Below are 16827 nucleotides of genomic sequence, written 5' to 3'. Positions count from 1 at the left end.
GCCACTGAAGGTGTAACTTGACTTACCTGGCGAGGGTGTGCATTGGACACTTGTCTGTAGTTTGGATTCTTCTATCTCCAGTTGGAACTCTTCCAGGTCAGGGTCATCTGGAATAAAGAATTGTTAGAGTCAAAAACCGGAGTCTGTTTTAGCTTGTGTGAGGTTATCTGCTGGCTTATTCTGCATGTGTATACTCCATATGTGCATGTACAGATTGTGTGTGGCACTGGCTGTAGAGGCTTACTATGGGAGGTCTGATCTAACATTCTTTTGCACTGACAGAAAAAAAATTCTAGAAGATAATTGGCACTTGCATGAAATATGATTATAATGACTGTTTTCCTAACAATTATAGGTGAATAAATTTTAATCAGTGATATGTTACGGGTTAATCATCTTTTGTTATTGTTGCCTTTTGGTTCACCCAGCAATTGTTTATTTTCAGCTTTAATGGTGTAGGTTTAATGGTTTTAATTTCAACTTAATTTTGGTTTATTGGTGTTTATATTTTATGCCTCCCACAGGAATGCACGGAGGGGTCAACACGCAAGAGTAAGAGCGTGTGCTGCCAGGTAGCTGTGGTTTCAGCGAGGCTCTGACATGTTTCAAACGGGCTTGTGTCAATAATTCAGCAGTGAGCAGACATATGGGGCTCAGATTTCCAGCTATTACTTTACCCCTCATTGCGGGTGTGTGCCAGGTGTCTAATATTATGTTCTCACACAGATACTGTAAGGGTGTGCTTTCTTACAGTGTGTGTCAGCATGGATAGGGTACATGGCCACAGTTCTCTTGTGTAGGTCCTCATCAGTGTTGCTTTGCTCTGTGTCCCACTGACTGGCTGGCTTATAGCTATCACAGGAACCATATACACAGCACTGGTAGGCATAAGGCATCTCTATCACCCTGTAACAAACAGATAGAAACAGTTTTGACATTAGGATAAAGGAAAAACAAAGCCACAACACGATACACAACATTGCCCAGATTTGGTCCCCCATCACTTACACTGGTGGCACATTAGGAATGGATATCTCGCAAGTGGCCCTTGCAAACAGAAGTAGTGATGACATCAAGAAAAACCTTTGATGTACATCTGGGCTTAGGGATATTGTTTTTAGACATGTAGTTGTGAACCTAATCTTTAAGTACCTACAGACAATCGAATAAAATTACCCATCATTTGTAGGGAAAATGTAGGAAAAACATTTACTTTTCTTAAGTCTAGATCAAGTGTCTGGCGTGCATGGTTGTACGCTGTTTGTACTGTTGTTTTTTTTTTTTTTGCAATGGCTCTTTGCCAGGAGTTCTGTTTTGGATGATGTTCTATAGTAATGCAGACATTGCCACTTGATCACTTGCCATCTCCTATGTCTTTCAAACTCACTCTCAAGTTTTACTTCACTGCACCTTTCCAGGCCTTCAGGGATCTATGTAACAAGAATTAACTTGCTGCCTACAAATTCTTCCTCATTGTTAAAGTTCAGTTCAGGAATGGCTTGCAGGGATACAGGGCAATTAGTTCATTGTCAACCTTGGCTGCTTTTGGTAAATTGAAGATATTAATAGAAAGTTGTGAGAGGAAGGATAATTGAAGGGATGGGAAGGGATGCATTGTTCCTTACAGCCACAGGACACACACCTGGGTGAGTTATCATCTTAAATAAGTTTCTGGTGAGTGAGAAACCAAAATGCAAAGTTCATGTTGCAGAATGCACTCTGTAAGAAAGAATGATGGTGCATGATGGTGTGCGTTTATATTACCTCATACGGGGAAAGTGATCAGGACTGAAGGCCTCATATAAATCAGTGTTTCCCCTCAGCTTCAGATGGGTGAGACCCCCCAAACCTGCAACAGGGACTGAGCTGAGACGGTTCTCTGTCAGGTCCCTGGGATGAATAGAGAAAGAAACAGAAGAGGGTGGGTGTCAGATCAGGCCAAGCCAGTGTTCATGTTCAATGTGTTTTTATTCATATATAGCCAAGGGTCATCCTTGGTAATAAAAAGGCCTTGTCTCTTAGGTATTTAACTGTTCAGACAAGGTTCTATATCAGATTCCCCCCACATAACATTTCCTGTCAGATGTAGTGTGTCTGCTTGTTTAGCTAGGCATACTAAACCAATCTTTGCACACTAAAGCAGTTTGTATTGGCATGACCTGAGATGAGTCTCCTGGCCACACAGAGGGGTTTTTCAAACATTAAATGCATATCAGTGTTCTCTGTAGACTCAGCCAAAGACAACATGTTTTGTGTGGTACACACAGTTAAGTATGGGGTGTTTGTGTAGCGCCAAGGCTCTTACATACAGCTTAACTTTAATTAAAGATACACACATTTAGCATGCCTTCTAAGGGAAAGAGTGACACTGCTTTAGGACCAGATGAAAGGGCGAAGAGACTTAGTGACTGATATGTATCTGTATTTACTCACAGTTTGATCAAAGAGTGAAGTGAAGCAAAGGCATCTGGGTGAATCCACTCGATCATATTCCAGCTCAGATCTCTGATTTAAAAAAAAAGAAAGTAAACCCAGATGGACTGAAAATACACATTGGCTGTTGTATTTTGATCACCACTAGATGACAGTAACGAGTCATAAGTATATATTGTAGTTTTATTTTGACCAGTGCTTCCCAACCTTTTTTGGCTTATGACCCCCTAAAATAAATCAGCATCTACCTGACGCTCTACTCATCACAGTATAGTGACTCTCCTCCACGGATTGTTTCATTCCAGATACTTATTCTAGTCCTGAAGAATAATTTTGTGTAGCAGAATTATGATTTGTGTTTGTTGTGTCCTGTTGTGTTGATCATGTGATAAAACCAAAGATGTATGTTGTAACCCCTTGGTGGGGTGTTGACCCTCATGTTGGGAACCACTGGCCTAGACAATGCATTTCCAAGAGAATAATTCATGACATGTTGGAGAAAATGTACAATTACAACTAGAGCTGACTTACAGTGCTCTGAGAGAGGTGAGCTGCTGGAAGGTGCTTGACTCTATCCTCCTGATTTGGTTATGCTGAAGCCCTCTATTGAGAATAATACATATAAGCATAAATAAGTAATGTAGAATGTTGAGGAAACCGAATAAAAATATTGATTTTAATGCATATGTGTGTGCATTTCTGTCGGAGGTTGAACTACTCACATCTCTTGCAGTGCTGAGCAGTGGTAAAAACTGGGCAGATCCTCTATCTGGTTGTAAGACAGCTCCCTACAACAATACACAAAGAACACACACATAAACACATTGACCAGCTGTGGATTTATAGTGTGGGAAATTATGGGGGTGACAGGATTATTTGGGTGAACAGTCGGCTCTGTGAGCAAGGCGATATAGCAGGACAATTATTTTTTTGGAGGGGAGGCAGTGATTGTATTTCATAGCAAAGTGACTGTACGAATGGTTGCTTGGGGGCACAGCTCTCCACAGTTGGGTTTTGTGTATCAGTTTTGTACCTCTCACCCCACCCCCCCACCGCCCCACCCCTTTTCAATTGTGTGTATGTACTTACAGCACTCTGAGGCGAGGCAGCTGCTCACATAGATCCAGAGGGAGAGCTGAGAGACCAGCCCGAGTCAGCGTCCTGTAGAGAAAGAGAGAATCCTCTGATCATTGTTGAAGTGCAAGCAAGCGAAAGGATCCCCCAGTTGTGTGAGTCTAACTTGGTCAGACAGGGAGCTGTAAAGGTTCGCCAAACCTGTCACTGGCTGGCATAACTAGCCTACCCCTCCCTATCCCTTTTCTGAGTCTCCTTTCCCTGTCTCTCCTAGAATCCTAAAAAACACATATTTAATCATTTTCTTTTCTCTTGGCTTTCTCTGTGTGTCTCTCTCCCTCTTGTTATCTCTCGTCACTCTTCTTCCTTCATGGATGTGAACTCTGAGTATTGCATCTCTGCCCTCAACCTCAGTGTCTTCACGCATTCTTTGTTGTTGTATGTGGCGAAGCTCGACTTGATGAAATAATACTACGCATGTGTGTGGCGTTGGTGGTGTGTGTAGGGGGGGATAAAGGAGACACTCACAAAATTTCCAGGCTGGTGGTTCCTTTCAGATCGGGAAACTCTCGAATCTGGGTTGCTCCGTTAAGGGAACTGCAGTCAAACGGGGAGAAAAATTGTCAGAAAACTCTTTTCATTTTCTTTCTGTCTCTCTCTCCCTCTCTTTCACTCTCTCTCTCAGTCGCGCACACACACACACACACACACACACACACACACACACACACACACACACACACACACACACACACACACACACATGTGCACACAGACCTTGTCTAACAGCTCATTTCAGCCATCAAACTTTTCCTCCAACATCAACACAGGCTGTTTTGGCTGTCTCACTAGACATCATAAGTCACACCATTCAACATGTTCTTACAACACACTCTTTCTTACCACATCAGCACACAGCAGAGCAATACGCTAACACAACATCATTCAGTAGGCCATTACACATGTCCACTCAACTCTCACTGCAAGGGACAGAGGATGATTTAAACAGTGTTTGGGCTAACTCACTGGAATGGTTTCTACTGACCGCATACTTACAGTGTGTGCAGCTTAGGTAAGAACTGGAAAGCGGATTTTCCCACGAACTGGATTGGGTTCTCATAGAAATGACTGCAAGAGAGAGAGAAAAAATGTTTTGGACATTTTCAGATTAATTTGTTTTTTTGGAAGGAGTTGCGTTTTACATAATGTTGACATGAAATAGCAATTATGTGTTTATCTAATATGTGCACAATGTAGCATTAAGGATAAGCATTAAGCTCACATGGTTTGAAGCTGAGGATTTCCCACGAAGGCCTTCTCGGGGATGGCTTTGATATTGTTGTTATGGAAGCCCCTGCAAATATAAAAACATACTGTTAGTCAGTCAGTCTATCAATATGTTTCTGATTTTGTGTGCAAATGTGTGTGTATTTGGTGGAGTGACAGAGTGTGTTTGTGAGTGAGAGGCAAGTCATATGTCCTCATGTTGCACCTGCCATTGCACAGCTGAAAAACATTTTTGGATACATGAGATGTAAACACGCACACATATGCTGTATCTGTGACACATATGCACGCCGTGGAACATCTGCTGAAAGCTGAGGGAAAACATGGCTTTGTGTGTATGTGCGTGTACGTCTCTGTGTGTGTACGTGCAGGCGAGCGGGTGCGTGGGTGTGTAGCCAGCACCTGCTTAGGGCGAGAGAGATCGTATCCGAGTGCCACATTAAAATCACTTAACGGGATTACTTGGGATAACGCAACCACGATAGTCATGTCAGGCAGGTGTGTTTTCGTGTATGTCTGTGCGTGTGTGTACTCACAGTTCCTGAAGTTTGCTCAATGTCCTGATGGCCACAGGGAACTCCTGCAGATCATTGTAGTTTAAATCCCTGAGAGAGAAACAAAAAAAGAAAACAGTCATGATTAAATATATTGAAACATCAAGCCCAAGGCATGATGGTGGTTTCATATCCCCTGCAATGGAAATCATAATTCATCCATATGTGATATTCTGTGTGTGAGAAAGTGTGTCTGATGTCTTTGTCTGTCTTTTTCTTATGCCGAAAGCTACCGAACAAAATTTCATTATGTGGTGCATAATGACAATAAAGAATTCTTGATTCTTGATTGCACATGTATGTGTAGCCATTTCCTCTCCACTCTGACAGGCAGACAGCTGTAGAGTGTGAAGTTTGAACGTGACCCTTGACCTTTGCTGCTCTGACCTGATTATATAGGTCTGTCTCTGATTAGTTTCCCGGGAAACACCGAATCAAAACAACCACTGCTATAGTTGACACAGTTCATATGCAGGTGGCAGGAAAAGGGGTTTACTGTATTTCTTGTCCGTGCATGAGCATGTACTGTAGATGTGCTTATGTGCATGGGAGATCTTTGTAATGTGCACGTATGTGCTTTGCTATATTAAGACACATGCCTGGGAATGGTTGCATCTGCAGTGTGTGCACTATCTTTGAAGATTCTCAGTCATCCAGGTCAAAGGATATCTAAAAGTGCTAGGTCATACCCAGCTGGATTTGTTTTTATTCTTTCAAAGTAGCGAAAAATGCTTTGATGAAGCACTGATAGGTATGTGTGTTTTTCAGTGGATGTTGTGAAATGTTAGTCTGTCTGGGTCTGCACTGCCTTGTTTGCATACGCTGCTGTGTTTTCCAGTAGTCCTCTGGACGGCCCTTCATAGTAATGATTTTATAATACATGCTAGGAATTGGGGAGGGTGCTGGTGATGCAGATGGTCTCTCGTATTTCTCATAAGCGAGGCCGCTGTGAGAGATTAACCCCTCATGCCAACGCAATCCCCACGTCAATGACACCTGTCATCTTATCCCGCTGAATCATCTGTCTCTCCCCACCGCTGACGGCCCAAACACTTTAACACACACTATTCTGGTCTAGGGAGCTCCCATCCCTCTTTTTCTCATTCTCTGGTTTCCCTTCATCCCCTTAACCATGGCTCCCCAGACCGTTCCTTCACATTTCCCCAGCATGCATAATGGCTTTTAAGTTGAGTGTTGAGCTGGCCGTACACTTGTGAGTGCACAGGCAGGAGTACCGTGCTTATCTGCACACACATGCATGTGCCCACACACATGCTCATAAAAAGGAACGCATAGTTTTTTACACTTCAACAGGTTGTTAAGCGGCGTGCCAGAAACGGTGTTTTCATCGGACCACCATGAATTCTCCAGGAGACACAGTTGCGGCTGTCTCAATTTCTCTCACTTTCTCTCTCCACCTCTTTCATAAGACTGTGTCAGTTTTCTGCGGTTTCCACATCGGTGTGTGGTTAGGAACTAGTTATCGAAGCTACGGCACGTACTCTCAAACAACTTTCCCGTAGCCACGCTGAGCCATATTTGACCTCAGCGCTGCTTAGCAATTACTTTTACAAAACACAGAGCAATCTGTTGATGTTACTTCAAGGTAATCAAAGGGGAACTTTTCATCTTCACATTCCTGCCGTTCATTTGTTGGTTGTGGTTTTGAGAGACGTTCAAGCACCTGCTGAAATTACCAGGACATTAATCATTATGACTTTACGATTTAGCGCTACACTTCATTTTTCTTTGGCACACTTGGGCCATATGATTTATAAAAACACATTAATTTCAGGTGTTCCAAGTAACACCAAACACTTCCACACACAAAAGAAGCAGGGCTATAGTCAGACACACAGTTTGAATGAATTGATGGCTCTTGATTGTATGACCTTGTTTTAGGCTATATTTCAGGGAGTTCTTCCTATGTCTCAGGGTTATTCTAAGGCTATGTGATTGTTATAAACACTACCGTACCAGATGAATGTTGATACTTGCTGATACTTTGTCATCACAAAGCCTGCATTAGTGTTTGGGGAAACAGAGGAGGTAATCATTTGGGCCTATGAAATGAAATCATTTTGGGGTGCATGCATGTAGGTTTGCGTGTGCACAAGATAATGAAATTGTCTTATATGTAATGTGTAATCCCTGTCCAAAAAGCAAAGTGTGCTATGTGTGCCTTTGTGTATGTGTGTCTCTGAGTATGTGTATATGTGTGTGTGTGTGTGTGTGTGTATGAGAGATACTCACAGTGTCTCCAGACTGTGTAAACCTTCAAAACATCTCGCGCCCATGCTCTGGATCTGGTTGTTATGGAGATGCCTGGAAAAAGGCCACAAATATTTTTCAACAAATCAGAAATTGGTTTCTGAAAAAACATTTCCACACTGCAATCACCACCGCCCTGTTCTAAGTCAACGGAACAAATAATTTCTCTGGTAAGCTGAGAAACCCCGGACTCAGGAGAATTCTGAGTAAACAAATCAAGATGTCACTTACAGTACGACAAGGGCGGAGAGGTTGGTAAACGAATAATCTGGGATGTGTGTGATCTGGTTGAGGGCCAGTGTCATGGCCTGCAGGGAGGGCAAAGAGTCCAGGGCCATCACTGGGATCTCTGTTAGCGAGTTGTCGTCCAACCACAGGTGCCGCAGAGAGCGAACCCCTCTGAAAGTCCCGGCCGGAACCTCAGACAACAGGTTAGCATCAAGACGCCTGCAGGGTGAGAGGAACTCATCTTAGCAAGATAATCACCAAGTCTAAGTAGAGTATGTTTGCTCACGTGCACGCGTTTTACCGTGCTTGTGCGTGCATTAGTGGTTGTGTGTCGTGGCATTGAAACACTTTGGCTTACAGGAAGGTTATTATGAGAATTACACATCCTTTATTCTCCTTCTTTCATCTTTGCTGCAGCTTCTTAGAACCATCTCATTATGATTTATTCCCATGCTAAATAAGCCATGTCTAGCTTCACTAGCACAGACATGTATGAAATGTAAGATGAGAAAAACACAGACACAAACGTGTAGGAACGACTGTGATGAGCCTGTTTTATTCTGCCTCGCTTTATTTATGTTGTGTAAAGCCTTCTTCCTCCAATGTCTGGAAAAAAAAGGAGAGACAGGAGAAGGGAGGAACAGTTTAAGATGCATCTTCAGCTGTTCCGCCGTCTTTTGCTCTTTCCATTGGAGCCTTGCTGTCGCCATCAGTCCCTGACGTTTCCACCACCAGACACTAGCACTACTCCTTTCAGCTGATGAATTTATGATGCGCACACTTTCATCTCTTTAAACCACCGAAAACCTAACAAACCTTCGTCCCCCTCTCTTACTTGATGTCCTCACCCGACAGGCAACGAGCGTGGATGGTGACACACACCCCACGTAAATGCATACATGCATACACACGGTCCATAGTGATGAATGATCCCCTCAGGGCAGAGTTGACAAGCTGAGACCACTTCCTCCTGCTATTCTTCTTTCTTTGGCCCTTCACACTCGTTCATTAATCTCCTTTTCCTCCCCCCGGCCCCTTTCACACTCACATTTTGTTTCTTACATCTTCATTGATGCACTCCCAGCCGCCGCAAACCCCTTTGCGTCTCACTCCTTAACTCTTGTTCGTCTTTCAAACATCCTCCCTTATCAATCTTCCACCGAGGGTCTTTGATTCTCGCGCTCCAGCTCCTCCTCGTCCCTCCGAGGCTTCAGCCAAACAAACAGCATCATCAAAGTGAAATCTGAACTTGAACTCTGAACTCTGGGCTTTTCTCCCCAGGGAAATTTTCCATCAGGAGAGGCAACTGTATACACTGGCAGATGCTCACACACAAGCACATGGAGAAACACCCTCCGGCATACATGTAAATACACATGAATGTGTGTATGCACGCACACAAATGGCTTTGAGAAATTTTCATCTTGTCTACTTCCTGAGCGCACTTTTTTTTTTTCACTGCCTAACATCGTCCTTGTGCATCCTGTGCTCTCCAACTGTGGACATTGTTTGTCTCTGACCCAAATCGCAGGATGAAAGCTGCGGAAGACCCTTCAACTCTCTGGTTCGTTCTCCAGGGCAAAATAATAATTGCTCCTTTGGGTGGACCTGCCAGGTCTGTAGAAGGTCCAGACAGAACCAGGAATGTTCCACAGAAGCCAATAAAGCAGCAACTATTTCCTGTCCATCACATCAAAGTCCAAGGTACGATTACAGGAGAGAGAAATGGAGACAGAAAGAGAAAGATCTCTTAAATGGTCCAGGAGATCTGTGGACCTGCCTCCTCTGGGTTTAATTCTCCAGATGGCCGAAAATGTTATACAACAGGGAACTGGGAGAAGCTCTACATCGATTCACGTCTATAAAAACAGGGTTATGTTGATTTAATGCAGCTTGTGGAACTCATCAGCCTGCGGGTTGGGACCCAAAACACGTCTGTCTGCTTGTGATGGCACCAAACTAGACAACAGCACTCGCGCTATGTGTTGTAATTAGCCTCTTCCAAATGGTGAGACAAATTTCTTGACTCCGTTTCAGTTCTCTGCTGACAAAAGGATTCTTGTCCGAGATTAAGTCATGATTTATTCCGGATGAAAGCCTCCTTTATACATTTATACCAATTTAAAACCCATGTGCTGACTCAGATGCTGTCTCTCTCTTTCTTTCTACCTGGTGTGTTTTATGTCAGTGAGAGGCGCCGACAAGCTTCACTCTCCAAAGCCTTTCCAGTAATCTTTCTCCACTGGGCTTATCATTATTGTAATGACAAGGTGCGTCTCTGTGCGCTGGCTCTGTGTGTGTACTGTGTAAGTCTGTGTGTGTGTTTCATTACTTGAGACGATCTCTATCTGAAGAAATTAAGAGAAGACCACACACTGCTTGTGCACATACATATATAGACTAACAGACTAAAGACAGACAGAGACATCATCATGACAGAAACTTGTTAAGTCAGACACACACACACACACACCCACAAGAAGGGATGCCTTCTTGAGCTACAGTGCTTGCCTGTGAGCACACTATGTGTAAAGATGTGTGAATGTGTGTGTGTAGGGCTTGGTGACTGTATTAAGGGAGAGCAGGCCTGCTTTATACCAGACGGGGAAACGTTGTAGGTGGTAGAGGAGTTACATGTGCACGCCCCTCCTGTGTTACAGCTCCAGCAATTTGAGTGTGTCTGTGTGATGAAGGAAATAGCTTTATGGATATTTACAAAGAATTATTAATTTGGAAAGCAGAGATGTGTGTGGTACAAAGTTGGGAGAGACGGGTAGGGGTGAGGAATTGCAGATGAGGTGGTCCACACGCACCCGCCCAAACATGCACACTGACACATACACACACACACACACACACACACACACACACACACACACACACATATACAAATGTACACTGACCCCACAGATGAGACAATTAAGCCACCAAACACTCTCATTAGCCAGGGGGATAGCGGTGTGGGTGGTGGGAGAAGAACGGAGGAGAGGAGCGGAGGAGGAAGAGAGGGGGAACTGATGGAAAATGGGGTTGTTTCACAGCTCATTGGAGATGCTCTCCCTGGCCTGCAGTGTCTGCTGTTTCCCTCATGGCTTCCAGATGCTACCATGAACTGCACTGACACAGTCAGGCTGTGACTCCTGCCGTTAGGCAGCACAGCGCCTAATGCAGAACTATTGCAGCCGGCGTTCGGGGTATGGTCTGTAATATGTCAGTGGTACTCTATACCTGCATTGCGGTTAGAGCTGAGATGTGTGGGTGGGTGGCCAGGGGATGTTTCATTCCCTGCTGGATGAGGTAGAGTAGCATGATTAGTGTGTGTATGTGTGTATGAGAGAGAGAAACTCACAAGGACAGTAGGTTGGGTAGGTCCCATGGTGCATCATCAGGAAGTCTCTCCAGCTGGTTGTTTTGTAGCATTCTGAAATATACATACAGATTATTCAGTCCTAGGTAATACTCTATGTCTATAGGTGATAAAGTGCATGTGGTGTGCACGAGGGCACATCAGGCAGAACAAATAATTCCATAGTGAGGGAAATCTGACACAAGAAGGAAAGGGCCAGTGAAAGCTTGAAGAGAAGCAGAGAATGAAGGATAGAGGAAAAGAAAAAGAGAAGCTCCTTGGGTGGGCTGCTGATGTCATTCTCAGAAGAATGGAGCAAAAAAGCGAAGAGGAAGTGGGGAGCAAACAATAGCCCTCTCTCTTTCCTCTCCCTCCCCATCTCTTTCTCTGTCTCTGTCTCCCTCTTTTCTTTAAAGTTTTTATGGTGGCCAGTCATCTGACATTAGCACACAAGGCGCGCAGTCTCCAGTGTGTTGCTGTCAGCAGCGCCGTTATGCCTTTATCGTGGCATTATTGTGCTACATTAGTCAGTCTTTGTGAGTCTGTCAGTGTAAAGGCCTTTTGCCAGCTGAGCTTATGATAAGAATTCTGTAACTTTTTTCTTTGTTAGTGTGAAACGGTCTTGATGCCTCTTTTGTCATGACCGAGGCAGATATTTAATTTCAATTTTTTTATTATTATTTTTTTCTCATTTAGCCAGAAGTGGTGGTTAAATGTTGGCAGTGCAGTGCATTCTGGATGTCTCAAGATGTAAAGAGCATATTTCTGTGTATTTATTTCATTAATCATTGTGTCACATTCTTTCATTGTGTAGTGTATTTCACAGAGTTCCCCGTGTATGATATGATGATTGCTTTGGTCCAGAAAAAATGCTGCTCAGGTTTTAGAGGATCAGGGGAATGTTTCCTCTGGGATGATGATGATGCCATGATAAATACATTGAATTGAGTCTTTTCCTGTTTTAATGAAATTCCCCATGGGGAACTTTGCTGTACTGGACTCTGGGTTCATAACCCTCCCTCCCTCTCTCTCTCTCTCTCTCTCTGTGTGTGTGTGTGTGTGTTTGAGAGTCAGTGGGGACCTTGCGGTTACCCTACACAAGGTCAGCAGTCCATTTATGTTTGACACGGCCTGACTTTTACTAATATATTGAGGAAGGAAACCAACAGCCCAGCTGCTCTGAGGTCAGAGAGACTGTCCAAAGCTTGCTTGGGTGTTATAGTGTGAAGCATGAATGCTTGCAGACGCCTATGAATTCAGGATATGCGTGTCCTTCCACAGTAATGACATAATGGCCCAGGATTCACGGCTGGTACGCTCATTCTGTCTCAGTGAGTTTCACAACACAAGGTGAAAGAAGATCGACTTGTGTGCCTGGTAATCCCCCCAGATTCCCTAAAAATTACAAACCACAGTTCTCTAGCTAGGTTTATATTCTGTGGCAGAGCTTCTCAAACTTTTCTCAGTCAGGGTCCAAAAGGAATTGAGTTGGTTGCCAAGGCTCATGAAAATCTCCTTAATACCCTTGTCTTGCACCCACTAGAAGTAAGGCCGCAACTCATTAGATGCCGCACTCACAAGTCAGAAGGTACAATGGTTTTTATGCTTTGCACTTTTTCATGATTTAATACTTCACATCAGTAGTAACAGTCGGTGGCCATGGATCATAAGGCTATGAATACACTATGAGAAATGGGGTGTTAAGAGAACAGCTTTGAGTGGCTTTTTTTAAGTGAATTGTTTTGTCACTTACTGTAATCTCTGTGGGTGGTGTGACTGGGAGGTCCCAGCATTACACCTGTGAGGGTGTGTATGTGTGTGTGCGTGTATGCTTGCAACTAAAAAGGGGCTTGTTTGGGAATGAAGGAGCTTCAAGCAGGGCAGGTCTCCCCCAGCCCATAAACTTTAACTGCAGTTAATGATCCATGGCCTGTGTGTTTTATTCAAGGGAGCACAGCTCCACGCCCCCACCCCCCACCCCCTGTCAAAAAGGCTTGAGTAGAACAACCCACTTGGGATGGGGACTGAACCACCAGATTGGGATAGGGAGGGAGAGAGGAGGAGGTTACTTACAGAACTTTGAGGTTGTGGAGACCCTGGAGAGCATGGCCTGAGATATACCTCAGCTGATTCCCTGAGATACGCCTAGGAGAGAAACACAGAGATCAAAAAGGACAGAACAAAAAATAAAAGTGAAAAATGAAATATAAGCACACACAGAAAATTGACAAGTCTCGAGAGAATATTTGCCTTTTGCTTCATTTCTATGTTTTTGGATTGAGCTCTGATATGACTTCATACTTGAGTTCCTGCTTCAGGGTTACTGTTGGGGCAGTATGCAAATAACAATATTCTCTTCCATTCAGTGTGGTTGCTGTTGGCCTGAAGCACACCCTGAAACCTTAACCAATCCTGGGAGCTCTGATGAGTGAGTAAAGACTGAATTGAATGAGACTGGGTCAACAAGTGCAGCGTGAAAGTATATTTGCTTGCGCGCATGCAAGTGTGTTTATATGTGCGTATAGGGTAAGGTGTATACTATATATGCACACATGAGCTCGTGTTTGTGCGGTGTGAAGGCGTGTGCTATTTTCCATGTCCTTGAGGTAAATTGGGCTCGTTTTGAGGGGCCTTGAGGACAGCAAGGGAGAAAAACCACACACATTCACACAAGCAATCCAATCAGTTTGTTTATCAAACACAGCACCTAATGGTCATTTGTGAGTGTGTATAAGATGTCCAAATAAATAACATTCAGTCCAGCAGAGTAACTCTCAAGGTCACGAGCTGGAAGCACAATTTAAACACAGATTTGGTCTTCATAGCTCAAGACCACCCACTTTTATTAAACACACACACACACACACACGTTAAAAGTTACTCACTGGCATCCTCCTCCTCCTCACTCCGTTGCACTACAGGTGACATTTGCCTGACATTTCAGACTTATGCTAAGCAGCCTGCCTCTGGCTGAGTTTTTCCATCAGTGCCAGAATACTGAAATATTGATATGGAGCGCAGTCTGCCTTTCCAAACCACTATCATCCAGATGGTGTACGAGGGCTCCCAGCAAACTCCCTCTTGACATCTGATACTCATGTCAACATGTCTCGGTCTTATTACTGTGCAGTGGCAAACCGCACAACCCCACCTGCGCCTGCCAAATCTCACACTCAGCCCAGTTTAGAACTCTTATAGAGCTCGTATTTATCAACACAAACACACACACACACACACTCCCGCATATACACATAGATGCACGCCCACATCGGCATCCTAGAATACAAAATGAACTGATCTTTATCCAAGCTATCATGGTGCCATTTAGTCATGCTGCTCAAACCACAGTCAAAACTCATTCAAACAGACTTCAACTGCGCCACATGATGTCTCAATATTTTCTCAGCGATGAAAGATGCAGATGACAGAGAGTTGATCTGTAGTGACTGCAGGGATTTGACCCTACAAATTCCAATATTCATTCTTTTGTTTTGAGATAAAGGGGTTCAATTTGCTCTTAGATCTGATTTTCACTCATAAAGAAACCTGTATACTGCCCATTTGTTGTCCCTCTGAGGACGACAGGTCTGCTACTTCAATACCTTTTCAGTTTCCGCTGTTGCACGAGTCAGTCACCGGGGAGCATTTCAATAGCTACTTTTCCAGAGGTAACTGTTTCAATAGGCCTTGCTGAGGTCCTGACACCAGTAAAATAGATCTAAGGCTCTTTCTGCAAAGACCCCTAAGTGCCTTCTTTTGGTTCTTGTTCAAATGCAGTGATTGGTTGCAGGCGCACTAGACGGAAAATAGATATAGGTAGCAGCAAAGAAAAATAAATGTCTTTTCTATGGGGGGATGAGGAGTGCCAGTAATTTAGAGTTTTAGAAAACAAACATTGTAGTTAAGGCCATGGTATGATGTGCATGTCGCACTGCCAACCCAGCCTTTCTCTATTAGCTGCACCATTGGAGCCAAAACAGCATTAGAGTGGAATCATGCTTTTTTTGCCGACTTCATTTGTCAAAAGGATAATTATGTCGAAAGTGAAGATGGATATTGAAAAAGGAAAGAAATGTTCAGACGTTCTTGATAGACATCAACAGAACACCGGCAGTTGCCATTGACCAACAGTTTCCATGATATCAGTGTGTGTATTTATGTGTGTACGCGTGTGTAAATGATCGTACGTATGAGTGAATGTTCCGCACTTAGCCTCCTAGTCGTTCCACATCAATCTCATTCTAATGAAAGGCGCCTTGCTCTTGTCAAACCGTGGCTCCAACTGTTTTTTCTTTTAATTTGATTTGGGGATGGTTAGAATTTTTCTTGGCCTGTGGACTGCGTAGATAAAAATTCCACCTCAGCATAATTCAGCTCTATTGAAGTGATTCATAGATAAAATAACAGAAGCCAGTGTGGTTCAAACGTATGGGAGACCAGTGGGAGGGGTGCCGCTGGTAACAAAGGCGAGACCACCCTGCTATCAGAGCTGATCAGTTAGGGCTTTACTGAAACATACCAACTGCTGATTATCCGATGTATCGCCATGTTCTATTGCCTCAAAATAATAAACAAAAAGACGGATTAAAGACCTTGAGAGCAAAGACAGCATCATATTTTGGGACGCTATCAGGTAGTGATAGGAGATCATAGTGGCAGCAGGGCTAGGATTGTTGATAGGAGTCGATGATGAAAGAAGATGGAGGAGATAAACAGGTCTTATCAGAGAGAGGGCAGTTCATGTGTGGGTGTATTTGTAAATACATATGCATGTATGACCTTTTTCACCCTTGGTCCATCAATAGAAATGTTACCCCTCCTTCTGTTCAGAGGTCCAGCCTGAGGGTCAACCACTTAACCCGGAGTTAACCTCTGAAATTACTGGAGTAAAATATAGACATGTGGAAACAGTGTGCGTGTGTGGGTGTGTATGTGGGTACATGTTTGAGGGAGAGAAAGAGACAAGCAGACAAAAACCAATGTTGGCAACACTAAAAGGAAAAGTTTTAATTGACCTAGATAGTCCCAGATGTGTTGTGCACCTGGAGCATCAAGACAGCCAATATTGTAACTCCTTAACCCTCACCTACGTCATACTTCTGGCCTATCAGCAGACAATCTTATCACCAAGGGGAAGACAAGCAGGGCAGCCCTGGCCTCCACTTACCACTTCTCTCCTCTTACATTTGGATTTCATTTGCGTGATGGTTGGATAGTTAGCGTACTCTCACAGGGCTGGAGAAGCCCAGGCTATTCCAGAGTTGGAGGGGAATTGCTGAAGACAGATTTATCAGGATTTCAGTCTTGAGCTGATAACAGGAGCTGGCACCGTATCCTACGCACATTCACTTAAGATGGCAATACTGTGCGTCAAGAGAGGCAAAGCCAACACTGATAGGTTTTAAAAAAAAATACAGTGAGATTGTTTTACCTGTCAGGCCACTTTGAATGGTCTGATTTCAGCTCTGTATTTAGGAGGTGAGTGATAGTTACAGATAATGATAAGATGAGAATAAGAGACTCAGTCCAAACGGCCAATTATGAGGGTAGTCGAAGGAAAAAAAGCAGAGTGAAATGTGATCTGCTGAGGTATGAACAGCATGGACTTTGATACTGATGATAGGTGGAAAACAC

The 16827-nt window shown here is 43.7% G+C and overlaps 2 protein-coding genes across 2 annotated transcripts in view; one reads left to right on the top strand and one right to left on the bottom strand.

Annotated features, from left to right (window-relative positions):
- LOC108877942 (leucine-rich repeat-containing G-protein coupled receptor 6) overlaps nt 1–16827 on the bottom strand; it is a 37715-nt gene that overhangs the window by 2399 nt on the left and 18489 nt on the right. The window contains exons 3-17 of the mRNA XM_018668198.2: nt 13267–13338; nt 11197–11268; nt 7851–8066; nt 7602–7673; nt 5331–5399; nt 4790–4861; nt 4564–4635; nt 4036–4104; nt 3523–3594; nt 3156–3221; nt 2965–3036; nt 2434–2505; nt 1765–1890; nt 752–906; nt 27–107 (exon numbers count right to left, since the gene is read on the bottom strand). Of these exons, the coding sequence (XP_018523714.1) occupies nt 27–107; nt 752–906; nt 1765–1890; nt 2434–2505; nt 2965–3036; nt 3156–3221; nt 3523–3594; nt 4036–4104; nt 4564–4635; nt 4790–4861; nt 5331–5399; nt 7602–7673; nt 7851–8066; nt 11197–11268; nt 13267–13338 (1358 nt within the window). The remainder of the gene's footprint in view (nt 1–26; nt 108–751; nt 907–1764; nt 1891–2433; nt 2506–2964; nt 3037–3155; nt 3222–3522; nt 3595–4035; nt 4105–4563; nt 4636–4789; nt 4862–5330; nt 5400–7601; nt 7674–7850; nt 8067–11196; nt 11269–13266; nt 13339–16827) is intronic.
- Nucleotides 3535–16827, top strand: part of LOC108877937 (uncharacterized) — a 51870-nt gene continuing 38577 nt past the window's right edge. The window contains exon 1 of the mRNA XM_018668193.2: nt 3535–3662. The gene's annotated coding sequence lies outside the window, so the exon portion shown is untranslated. The remainder of the gene's footprint in view (nt 3663–16827) is intronic.

The sequence above is a fragment of the Lates calcarifer genome, linkage group LG6 (genome assembly GCF_001640805.2).
Source record: "Lates calcarifer isolate ASB-BC8 linkage group LG6, TLL_Latcal_v3, whole genome shotgun sequence".
Classification (NCBI taxonomy): Eukaryota; Metazoa; Chordata; class Actinopteri; family Centropomidae; genus Lates; species Lates calcarifer.
The sequence above is the reverse complement of the archived record's forward strand: the minus strand, read 5'-3'. Positions and strand labels throughout refer to the sequence as shown.